The sequence below is a fragment of the Aedes albopictus genome, chromosome 3 (genome assembly GCF_035046485.1).
Source record: "Aedes albopictus strain Foshan chromosome 3, AalbF5, whole genome shotgun sequence".
Classification (NCBI taxonomy): domain Eukaryota; kingdom Metazoa; phylum Arthropoda; class Insecta; order Diptera; family Culicidae; genus Aedes; species Aedes albopictus.
The window spans coordinates 218,672,327-218,685,834 of record NC_085138.1 but is presented as its reverse complement, the minus strand read 5'-3'; the positions used below and the strand labels follow the sequence as shown (position 1 = coordinate 218,685,834).

General features: G+C 35.7%; 1 protein-coding gene across 9 annotated transcripts in view; it reads right to left on the bottom strand.

Moving 5' to 3' along the window:
* Positions 1-13,166, bottom strand: part of LOC109406269 (phosphatidylinositol-binding clathrin assembly protein LAP) — a 48,075-nt gene extending 34,909 nt beyond the window's left edge. For 8 of the 9 annotated variants that reach the window (XM_019679348.3, XM_019679352.3, XM_019679354.3 and 5 more), the window contains exon 1: positions 12,697-13,165. In XM_019679348.3, the coding sequence (XP_019534893.1) occupies positions 12,697-12,826 (130 nt within the window). In that variant the 5' untranslated portion in view covers positions 12,827-13,165. Of the gene's footprint in view, positions 1-12,696 lie in introns of all 9 variants that reach the window. The other variant, XM_019679350.3, reaches the window with a different exon arrangement.
* Positions 13,167-13,508: the final 342 nt, after the last annotated feature.

Sequence of the window (13,508 nt, the reverse complement as noted above, 5' to 3'; positions counted from 1 at the left end):
TTATATATAACTTCATAACAAAACAATAAACTGCAGAAAGAGAATACAAATACACAATGAATGATGGACGGATTACAAAGCTTTAGGACCGCTTTCTTCACCCTGTCTTGAACGTTAAACCAAGTTTAACTATATGGGTAAATCTTACGATTAAGCCAAGAAGGTAAAGAAAAGAATTTTAAAGTTTCTTGCAGAAAAAATAAATTCAAACCTTTTTTTTCATACAAAGAAGATTTGTTCTGTCAAACACATGTTTTTTTCATTAATACGTTGTTGCTTTATATTCCACTGTAATGGGAATTAATTATGACCCAGTTCACAATTAATAGTTCCTCGTCCTCATTAGGGGTAATTAATCCAAAATTACTACAAAATATCGTTACAATCCAATCCCAGCCGAAAATAGCAACAGGTACAAAATTAAGGGGTTATGTTTGTTGAGGTGCGTGAAAATAAGGAAAATTTTAATTGTTGTAAAAGTAACTTTTCTTTTATGTATTGTATTTCTCGATTTACGTCATACATAGTACAATATTAAATGTGTAAAATCAGCTAAACATGAAAAAATAGTCCTTTTTACCAAAGTTATATACTTCTGTAAAACGTGTGTTACACAAATTACGTTACGCTTTAAGGCGGGGGGGGGGGGGTTTGCAGAACGTGACGACCCACATGCTTTACTAAAATGCAAGATCTAGTTGTAATCTATCATCTATGGAAGACGACTTGAAGAATGATCAAGAGTTTGATGCATAATAACCAATAATGTGCCGAAATTGTCAATGTCGCTTACGTCGCTTTTCATAATTACGGTAGTATTTGGGTGACTTATGATACTCCACACAGTTAGAAGCAATAATCAGCGCATTCAGTAGAGTCACTGGAAGGGAGAGTGGCGTCAATGTCAAAATTGGAACAGCGACCATCTGTCAAATCGATATAAATTTCTGTTCCAATCGAGCAGGAGACCTGTCAAAATTAGAACATGACGCCACTCTCCTCTCCAGTCACTCTATAGTTTAGATTGCTCATCTGCTGCCGCTATAAGGCACTGCACTGTTTTGATTTTATATGGGATTTTGACGTTTCTTGGCCTTGTTGTTTAGAATTTTTTTGTAAGAGTAAAAGAGAAGGAGAGAACTTCATGCAGTACCCTATATGACGCTTTCTCACTCTCTCTTTCTTTCTTACTCGAAACAAACTTATTTCCAACTGTGGCACCGAATTCGGTCCTGATAAGAGAATTGTTTTCGGTCTGATGTACAGGGAATGGCCAAAATGTTTGGGATAGGCAACTTTTTTTCTCTCACAAAAAAGTTCAACAAGCTATAACTTTTCATAGAGCGCATCAAAAAATCTCAAATTTTGACTGTGTGTCAACCTATTATGTGTGCATCATTGGTACAAATTTGGGCTCGATTGATTAATATTTCGCAAAGTTAGAACCGTTCGGGTAAAACACTTTTTTCAAACAATTCATTTTTGAGGTGTCATATCTCGGAAACCAGTGAACCGAATTGAATGAAATTTTGAACGTACACTAACAATATGTAAATGCTTCACAAACTATTAAAACATAGGTACTTTTTAAACGTTGAAAAAAGTTATCATAGATTGACACTTTTTGGATTTTTCTCGAAAAAAATTATTTTTTTTACATCAATGTCAATAAATTTTAGTGTTGATATCCAAAGATTTTCCACTTCTGTTCTCAAGCTATCTCTAATCAGATATATTAGAGCCGATTTAGATTGAAGGAAGAACACATTTAGTAATTTTTGTGTGGTATTGTAAATTTGACTTATTTTCCTCTATATGGGTAAAAATTTCAATCCGGTATAACTTAATTCGCCGTGAGAAATTATTTCATTTTATAACGTCATATTAAGTATCAATATATTGTTGATAAACGTTATAAAATTCATTCAATTCGGTTCACTGGTTTCCGAGATAGGACAGTTCAAAAATTAGTTGTCTAAATAATAATGTTTTACCCAAACGGTTCCAGCTTCGCGAAAAATTAATCAATCTAGCCCAAATTTGTACCAATGATGCACATATAATAGGTTGACAAACAGTCGAAATTTAAGTTTTTTTTATGCACTCTATGAAAAGTTACAGCATGCTGCATTTTTTGTGGGTGAAAAAAAGCTGCCTATCCCAAACATTCTGGCCATCCCCTGTAGTCAGTTCGGCTACAGGAAGACGCTTTCGAGTATCAATCACCTTTGATATATCCGTAGGGAACGCGCATTAGAGTGGGTCATCGTTTATATGGAAAAATAAAAAATTCAATGGTATCTCATCAGATCAAAACTTTTTTTATCCCATTTCAGGACCCAAATATGTTTGCAAAATTTGGGCACGATCGGTTATGTCAACGTTATGCCCATCGCGTTTGAAGTTTGTATGGGGTTTTACATGGGAAAACACACTTTTTTGCATTTCTCTCATAACAAGCTCAAATTTTTCTAAAACCTTGTAAACGATAAAGTGAAAACATAGCTTAGGGTGTCCTGAAAAACTTTGACGAAGACCGCGAAGTGATCTGATGCTTATGAAAAAAATTATAGCGTTGGCATTGCTTGGCGAAACAGCATGATTTTGTTGCTATTGTTATTCCTTTACATGTTAAAACGAATTAACATGCATGCGGTTCGTTGGCTGTAACTATTTTCACAAGCATCGGATCATTTTGCAGTCTTCAACAAAGTTTTTCAGAACATCCTAGGCTATCATTTTATAGTATCGGTCAAAAAGTTTCAGACAAAATTTTTCAACTTATGACAAAAATGCAAAAAAAAGTACGTTTTCCTATACAAAATCCCATACAAAATTCAATTGCAATGCGCAAAGTGTAGACGCAACCGATCGTGCTCAAATTTTGCACAGATACTCAGGACCCGAAACGGATCCAAAAAAGCTTTGAACTGAGAAAACGGTTCCGATGACCCACACTAATGCGCATAACGCGAGAGCGAAACGCTCGATTGCGGTCGGAATGTTAGAGTGCGATGTTTGTTGTCACTAGAGACCGAGAGCACTCTGCGTCCCCATAACCGGATTTTATCCCGGTTCTGATTCCAGATGGCTTTTTGAAAGCATCACGATATTTTTACCTAGGTGCACTTACGCGTTTTGCATGTGGTTGAGCAGTGAAGAAAGAAGAAAGAAAAAAAAAAAAACGTAGCGAGATGCAAGCTAGCAGTGTTGGGAATCTGAACGCGAACAACATCATTACGGAGATGGGCCAGAACGAAGTTACGTGGAGCGCGGTGAATAGGATAGTTGTGCAGATCATGTCGTCGCTGCAGCGAAAATGGCGGGAGGATCAGAGGTTGGCTGACCGCGAACGGAGTAGGCATGATCCACCGTCGGGGACATTACCGAGTAGTTTGAGACGTAGTACCGGTTTTGAGTTGTCGGGACGCTGGTGAACCGGAAGCCAACCACCAACCGGAATCACCAGACCGACCTCGGCACTTCACTGGTCGGGATTTTCGGTGTCGGGAGAACTTCCACCGGCGGGGTTGTTTCCGTCGAAGTAGGTTAGGTCCACCACCGGGGACTAGATCGAGTATTTCCGCGTAAAAAGCACCGTAGCTTGGTCGTCAGGGCGCCTGTGAACCGGAAGCTGACCTCAACCGGAATCGCAGAACCGACCCGGGAAGTTCGGTTTCGGAAGATCTTCCACTGTCGGGGAACTATTCTTCCGAGTAGGATAGATTCACCTCCGGGGACTATCCGAGTAGTACGCGAGAGTGCTAAAAGCTACATGGTCGCTTCCAGAAGACCTGTTTTGTCAGAAGTGTGTATAGCGGAGTAGAGAATTGCATGAGGAGTGTTAGTAACCGTAATCAATCGCAAAATAATGAATAAATTAGTACTAACACCTTACTAACTGGAGCTAAATGGCTCGACATGTGGCATGATAAATGTGACTAACACACTAGAAGGTCGCTAAATGGCGAATGTTTAATCAAAATAGAATAACTAATTACACGGGACGAAAAAGGCTCAGTACGAAGACTAGGATAACAAATTGGTGATGGTGCACAAGGCACATAACGCCTCCCCTCCGAAGAAATACTGCATGGTGGTACCGGAGGGGAATTTAAGGTGTAGGTGAACTAGGAGAACTCCTAGAATAAAACACACACACACACACATACACACACACACACACACACACACACACAACTTTTTTTTCTCTCACAAAAAAGTTCAACATGCTATTGCTATAACTTTTCATAGAGTGCATAAAAAATGAACCTAACAAATTTGAGCTCGATTGATTAATGTTTCGCAAAGTTAGAACCGTTCGGGTAAAACATGGTAAAACACTTTTTTTAAGCAACTCATTTTTTAGCTGTCTTATCTCGGAAACCAGTGAACCAAATTGAATGAAATGTATTTTTTCCACATCAATGTTAATAAATTTTAGTGTTGGTATCCAAAGATTTTCCACTTCTGTTCTTAGGTTATATCTAGTCAGATACCTATATTAGAACCTATTTAGATTGAAGAAAGAACATATTTAGTAATTTTTGTGTGGTATTGTAAATTTGACTTATTTTCCTCTAGATATGGGTAAAAACTTCAACCCGGTATAACTTAATTCGCCGTGAGAAAATATTACATTTTATAACGTCGTATGTCAATATATTGTTGATAAACGTTAAAAAATTCATTCAATTTGGATCACTGGTTTCCGAGATATGGCAGTTCAAAAATTAGTTGTCTAAATAATAGTGTTTTACCTGAACGGTTCTTACTTCGCGAAAAATTAATCAATCGAGCCCAAATTTGTACCATACTCGGTAAGTAGGCCTTGACCAGGTTAAACGGTTTTTTCTTCTCGTGTCATTTTTCTTCTTATTTTCAGACCTGAATAATTTCCGAGATACAAATATTTCCTGAGGCGTTTGCGATATTGTGGATTCGATAGGAGGATATTTTTCCATTGCTGGATTTGTTCAAGTGTTGCGGTTCAAGGTTTTGTTACGTGTTCGAAGTTTAATCAAGTTTTCATTCCTGGATCGTCATCGTTTTGGAAATCATTCAAGGATTTGCTGGGATTACATCTCCGTTGTTGTGCGTTTGCGTACGGTGGAGTGTTCCTGTTTATGAAATTCAAGTGTTGCGGTTGAAGATTCAAGTTTGTGGTTCCTGTTTCAAGTTTTCCGTTTTGGTTCGACGTTGGATTGGTTGAAGTTTGTTCGTTTGTATAGAAGAGCCGCAAGTATAAGTTAATTATTATCCTTTACTTTATTGTATCCTGATTTTACAATTGGCAAAAAAGATCTTCATTTTTGAGTTTCCAACATGGAGACTGATGATGGGGAGGGGGGGTCTAAAGATAATGCTCATTTGATTGAAACCTCTTCATTGGTTAAACCTTTTCGTGTTAAGGTTTATCCACCCAGTTTTCCTGGGCCATTTGCTGTCTTTTTTCGAAAGAAAGAGAGACCAATTAATGTTTTATTGATTTCCTCCGAGGTTTACAAAAAATACAAATCTGTGAAGGAAATTAAAAAAATTTCACTAGACAAATTGCGTGTCATTTTTGGATCTCAAGATGAAGCTAATGCTCTTCTGGAATCCAAATTATTTGCTAATTCCTATCGTGTGTATGCTCCTAGTGATTCATGCGAAATAAATGGAATAATTTATGATGAATTTTTGGATTGCGAAGATGTTGTTAATCATGGTTCAGGTTTTTTCAAGAACAAATCCATTACACCTGTTACGGTTTTGGATTGTGTTCGTTTATCGAAATTATCTTTTACTGGGAATGATTCAAAATATGAACATTCTGATTGCATTAAAATTACATTTTCTGGATCCGTTCTACCGGACTATGTAAAAGTTGGTCAGGTCATTTTCAGTGTGAGACTTTACTATCCAAAGCTCATGCATTGTGATCGATGTCTTCTTTTTGGCCACACTTCGAGTTTTTGTTCGAATAAACAAAAATGCTCAAAATGTGGGGAGCAACATTTGTCATCCGATTGTGTTGAAAAATCTGATGCATGTATTTATTGCAAACAAAAGCACAGTTCTTTAAAAGAATGTGCTGTTTATATTGAAAATCAAAAGAAATTCAATCAAAAAATCAGACATAAAAACAATATTTCATATGCTGAAATAATGAAAACTTTTGATGATATTTCTACTCCCAATACATTTGAAATTTTACCAGATGATGAAGGTGGTGAATCATCAAATGGCGTGAATGATTTTGTTTACAAACCTCCAAGTAAACGAAAAAGATCGAACATTAATTCTTCGACCAATAAAGATAATATTGAGCCCCAAACATCTACCTCTTTTGATAAAAACTTTCCACCTCTTCGTACTTCTTCAAAGAATATTCCTGGGTTTCAAAAAATTGATTCTGATAATGTGCATAACACAAATGATAAAAATTCAAATAATGTTTCTGATGAAAATCCTAAGAGTTCAATTCTGGGAATTTTGGAAGAGCTGGTTAATTTTTTGGGATTAAGTGATTTTTGGAAAAATATCATTAAATTAGTTTTACCATTTTTGGCTTCCCTTTTGGATAAATTGAACACATTTGGACCCCTCATTTCTTCATTATTTTCATCTTAATGGCGTCCAATAATATTAGTGATGAGCTTCACATTTTACAATGGAATTGTCGTAGTGTCATACCAAAAATAGATAGATTAAAAGCATTATTAATTAATTATAATATTGACATATTTTGTTTAAATGAAACATGGTTAGTATCTGCTAAATATTTTCGTATTCCTAATTTTAATATATTGCGTAAAGACAGAGATTTATCATTTGGTGGGGTTTTGATTGGAATTCGTAACAATATTGAATTTTAATATTTAGATTTACCATTACAAGCTCAATCACAGATAGAATTTATTGCTGTTTCTATCAAAAAGGAAAAACATAGCTTTTCTATTGTTTGTTTTTATATTCCTCCAAATGCTAGCTTTTGTGTGGCGCAAATTAAATGTATATTGCAGCAGGTTCCTACTCCATTTTATATATTAGGTGACAACTTTGCTTGGGGAAGTGACAAAATTGATGGTAGGGGCTCCTTAATTATGGATTTGATTGATGAATTAAATTTGAATATTCTCAATGATGGTTCATTTACTAGCGTTGCTGTGCCTCCTAGTAATCATTCGTGTATTGATTTATCACTTTGCTCAAATAATCTGGCATTGCAATCTTCTTGGTCTACTGTCAATGATCCGAATGGTAGTGATCATTTACCAATTTTGATTCGAATGCACATCCCTGTTCGAAATAATTCAATTAACGAACCATGTATTTATGATTTGTGTAAAAATGTAAACTGGACACAGTTTTCTGATTTAATTTCCATATCTTTAATAAATAGAGTTGATTCGGATTCACCACTTGATAATTATAATAGGTTTTCAAAATTAATTATTGATAGTTTACATAAATCTCAAACTAAAAAAAATGTTCCGGGTACTGTCAAAAGAACACTTCCTTCTTTTTGGTGGGATAGTGAGTGTTCCAATGCATTGAAAAATAAATCCAATGCTTTTAAAAATTTTCGCAGAACAGGTTCCAGAGATAGCTACTTGTTGTATTGTAAAGCTGTAGCCCAGTTTACCAGACTCACTAAATTTAAAAAGAGAAATTATTGGAAAAATTTTGTCGCAAATCTGGACAGTGAAACTTCATTGTCTACTTTGTGGTCAGTAGCACGAAATTTAAGAAATTATAATTCTAATGTTCCTACTGTTTTGGAATATTCAGAAGAATGGATTGAAAAGTTCGCTTCAAAAATATGTCCTGACTTTGTTGCTCCATTAGTAAATTATAAATCAAAATCTTTAAATTATTTTCCTGAGCTTTGTGATCCATTCTCCTTGGCTGAGTTCAATTTGGCTTTATCTATTACCAAAAATACAGCTCCAGGTATTGATAACATGAAATTTATTGCTTTGAAAATGTTGCCTGATGAAGGTAAACTTCATTTACTTTCGATATACAACAGCTTTTTGTTTCAAAATATCATTCCTGTTGAATGGCGCTCAATCAAAGTAATAAGTATTCTTAAACCTGGTAGAGATCCTTCATTAGCTGATAGCAGAAGACCTATCAGTTTGTTATCTTGTTTACGCAAACTTATGGAGCGAATGATTTTAAATCGTCTTGAATTTTGGGCTGAAGAAAATAATATTTTTTTTGCAATTCTGCACTATAAAATTTGTTTTTCACTTGCCGTTTCGGTATCACTACGGCCTACTTTTCGTTACTGAATCAAACAATTGCATTATGGTGCATAATGCAACTCATTTGGGTTGCATTATGAACCATAATGCATTTGTTTGATTGACAACCACGGTTTCCGAGGAAAGAGCTTGGAAAACTGTGACGGTTATAGCACGGCTTGCTTGATTTAAATTTCGTGTCTAGTATGATGGAACACGTGGGTATTCCCATTTAGTCGCCGGGAAGTACGATGATACTGATGGTGATCATCATATTCCAATGAAGAGTTTTTCTCATTGCAAAAAATGTTGTATGCAACTCGTTGCAAAACTCGATTTTTACAGCACTCGTCATAATTATCCAACTCGGCAAGCCTCGTTGGATAAATGTACGACTCGTGCTGTAAAAATCCACATTTTGCAATTCGTTGCATAAATAACTATTCTCCGTCTCAGTTTGGATTTAGAAGGGGTCGTGGTACGCGTGACTGTGTTTCACTTTTAGCAACGCAAGTTCAACTTGCATTTAATCAAAAACAAGATGTAGTGTCTACTTTTCTAGATGTCTCTGGAGCCTATGATTCTGTCCTGATTGATTTGTTGTTCAATAAAATGAACAATTTGAAAATTCCAAATATGATTTCAAATTTTATATATAATTTATTCTCATTTAAAATTATGCATTTTTTTCATAATAACTCTTCTAAAATAATACGATATAGTTACTTTGGCCTTCCACAGGGATCATGCTTGAGTCCGTTTTTATACAATTTATTCACTAGTGATATGGTATCCATTATTCCTAATGGTTGCTTTTTGCTTCAATTCGCTGATGATAATGTTCTTTCCATACGTGGAAAAAATAGAGATGTTATTGAACATTTTATGCAATGTGCTTTGGATAATTTGGATATGTGGGCTCATGACAATGGATTCTCATTTTCAGATCAAAAAACCAAATTTATTGTGTTTTCCAGAAAACATTCTACCATAAATATTAATTTATTTCTGAATGGACTTCAAATAGATCAAATTGATGAATATAAATATCTTGGTATTTGGTTTGACTCTAAATTGAATTGGAACACTCATATTATATACATTCAAAAAGTTTGTTCAAGAAGAATTAATTTTCTTCGTACAATTACAGGCACTTGGTGGGGTGCAAATCCTTCTGATTTAATAACGTTGTATAAAACCACTATTCGTTCAGTAATGGAATACGGTTGTTTTACTTTTGGTAGTGCTGTGAAAACTCATTTTTCCAAACTTGAAAAAATACAATACCGTTGTTTGAGAATTTGTTTAAAGTTAATGAATTCCACCCATACTCAATCTATAGAAGTTCTTGCCGGTATTGTTCCACTAAAAATTCGTTTTCAGGAGATGAACTGTAAATTTTTGATAAATTGTTTTGCGAATAATCATCAAATCATAAGTACTTTGGAGTCGTTATGCCAAATTAATCCTACAAATAGAATGTTGGATTCTTTTACTCACTGTTTAAATCAAAATCTTTTACATGTGCATTCGAATGATTTTTATGATTTTAAATTAAACATTCATACTTATGAACCATTAATTGACTTGTCCCTATTCTATGAATTGCGGCAAATACCAAAATTTTTACATTCGCATTTTGCAAATTTACTGTTTGAACGTAAATTTGATGGAATCAGCCCTTCACAAATGTATTTCACAGATGGTTCTTTGATTAATGACATCGCAGGTTTTGGAGTATATAATTTATTTTTAGCTCATTTTTATAAATTACAATCTCCGTGTTCTATTTTTGTAGCAGAACTCATTGCCTTGTATTTTGCATGTAGCATGATCAAGGATTGCCCGCCAAATTTTTATATTATTTGCTCTGACAGTTTCAGTTGTCTGAGTGCTTTGAATACTATCAAGTTCAATTACAAATCACATCACATCATGTTGATGTTGAAAAAAATATTATTTGATTTGCATTCTGGAGGATATGTTATTAAGTTTGTTTGGATTACTGCACATTGTAATATTTATGGCAATGAACAGGCGGATTTATTGGCAAAATTTGGGGTTACTTGTGGTACACTTTATAATCGTGATATTTCTGCTTCTGAATATTTTCCAAATCTTAGAAATTATTCTTTAAATACCTGGCAAATCAATTGGGATTCTAGTGATAAAGGGCGGTGGTGTCATTCAATATGTCCCAAAGTGAATAATTTTCCTTGGTTCAAAAATGTATCTGGGAGTAGAAATTTCATTTGCACATTTTCAAGATTGATTTCCAATCACTATATTTGTAATAGTCATTTGTATCGTATCAATTTAAATGATACAAATTTATGTGAATGTGGCATATCCTATGAAGACATTGATCATATTATAATTAATTGTTCTCGGTTTATTGTACCGAGGAAAATATTGTTTGACAGCATTATTACAGCAGGTTTTCCAATTCCTGTATCTATACGGGATATTTTGGGCACAAAAAATGAAACCATATTAAAACTTTTATTCAAATTTTTAAATGATATTGCATATTTCGTTTGATACTGTTTCCCTTTTTTTTGGTATACTTTATTTTCAGCCTTGAAGATTCGTTTTTGGTGAATCCCTGACCCCTACCCTCTCCCCCACAAGGATTTCTAGATTTCTGAAGATTCGTTTCACGATGTGGCATGTTGTCCTCCTTCAAGATTGCGGCTCTGCTATGGCAACTGCCGTGTGAGCCTTTAATTTTAAGTTATTATTGTAATGTTAGGCTGACACAAATTTCGATTTTCTCTAATGTCACCCCCCCCTCGGAAAATTTTGGCCGGAATTCAATATTTTGAGGGGGGAAACAAATAAATTATACAAAAATTTAAAAATTTTGAACTAAAATAGAGTTGTCGAGAAAATTTCTTAACAAATCCGATGAGTTTTACAATTTTGCCTAATTGTTTGGGAAACTATTCAACATATACATTTATTATTTATTATCCACCCCCTTGACGAGTCAACGAGCAAAGTGACAAAAGAAGAAAATGAGATTTGTTCCGGCCTTATTTGAAAAGATAAAAGAGGTTTTGTGCCTCTTTGAGAAAGATTTCGTTTTTGTGATGTTGAAATCACTCAAAGGGGTTTTTCCCTCTTTCAAAATTTGAAGTTAAAATAAACAATAACAATAACAATAACCATATTTGTACCAATGATGCACATATAATAGGTTGACAAACAGTCAAAATTTGAGATTTTTTATGCACTCTATGAAAAGTTACAGCATGTTGATTTTTTTTTTTGTGGGAGAAAAAAGTTGCCTATCCCAAACATCTTGGCCATCCCCTGTATTTGCATCTATTCGGACACGCAGAGTCCCCGCTTTGCCCAACCTGCCCGGGCAACGAGGAAACCACGAAGCACGTGGTGTTCGTTTGTCCACGGTTTAGAGAAGTGCGTAGCGAGATGATAGCAGGCGGAACTGGTAATATCGATCCTGATAACATCTTAGATAAAATGTGCCAGGAATGTAAATGTATGGAATTCGGTGAACAGAGCTATCACACAGATCATTTCGTTGCTGCAACGGAAATGGCGTGATGATCAGGGAGCCAGGGAGTAGGCCTGGAACATCGTCGGAAACTCGACCGAGTGGACAAGATTCGATCTGTCAAGCCGGAGAGTACAACATTGTGTAGAAGAATTCAGTTACAAATTTTGAAAACGACGTTTAATCAATGCTACACCATTGATTATACGTCGTTTTCAAAATTTGTTACTGAATTAATAAATCAGATCATTGTATGTGTCAACAGAGTACGGGCGTATTGATGAGTTATCACACTATGAATTTTTGCCTCCCACCTAAAATGTTTTAAATCACCTGACGGGATACTGGCTATTACGCCTACAATATACCTCAGAAGCTGAATTCAAACTTGAGACTAATTGTAAAATCGCCAAAAAGTGAATGTTTCAAAATTAAGCCCAATCAAAAATCGGTGACCCGGAGGTTGACCGCAGATGCAATGTTGGAAACCTCTGCGCCGCCTCTATTAGGTACTAAACTTGTCTGAAACGACGAACGAACGTAATCAAGAACCAATGCGTGTATGGATGAGAGGAGAAAAATCATGCACATAAGAGAAAGCCAAAGAACTTTATCATTGTAAACATTTCTGGGCGTTTCCGAATGGACAATATTTTCGTATGGTTCTGGGATGGCTGATACAAGTTATCACTTTTATGTAACATATTCTGCTCCAGGAAACCCTTTGGGCATACTCGTACTGGCCGGGAAGGGAAGAACGATATCGATTGCAATATGGTTATTTGACCGAGTTTCAAGAGCGAGAGCAAGCAGGCTTTATGTCCCAAGGACGTTACGCAGAGAAAAATGTCACTTTTTGTGTGAGGAATGGAGAGGAGGAGCAGAAGAGTTACGCGCTGGCACTTTTTTGCTATTAGTCAGGATATTTTTGCAAGAACTTACAATCCAAATGCTTTTTCTTCGGTCCAATCATCTCCTCCGTAGTGGCCTTGCAGACGGATTTCGCCAGCCCTTGGCCTGCTAGACTGTGTCTCGCTGCCAGCAGCCTATCATTTATGGTTTGTCCAGCCATGATTGCTGCTGCGATCGCTTCTCACGAATACTTTTTTTTGCTGTGCTGCCGTTCTAGAACTACCACACGATGGAATCGACTCGAAACCAGACCGAACTCGGAACGAAAACAACACTAATCCAACTGCTAATGCACAATCGACACGCGTTGTTTATTGTAGCATCGATTTTGGGACCGCTAGTCCCCGTTATATTTCTGCACAATAAGAAAGACGAGGTCTCGCGTTCACCGAAATTTTCAATCGAGAAAGTGACAGTCACACATAATTTTATTCACAACTCCCGAAAAACGCGTACTCTCTCTGGCGCTCTCCGATGACGGACTGAGCATTGACACACAAAAAACGACGTCCGGAAATTACGCCTTTAAAAAATGAGGCGTACTATTTGATAACTTAAGTGTTGAGGATTTAAAGTAGAAAGCAAATGCGATGCATCAAAAATTTGAATAAAACATTCTGTGAAAAGAAATAAACAAATTCAAACATTTAAACAAAACCAAAATCGGCAACCTCAAAATGCCAAGTAAAATGCCTAAACTTCAAAATAAAACTGTTTCATAATGTATGGACTCCATCCATTAATAATCAGGAGAATCAGATTTTGACAGACGGGATGACAAATGATAATAGAGCTTGCTGACGTTTATTCACCTTTCTCTTTCAAACATGCAGGTGGAATAG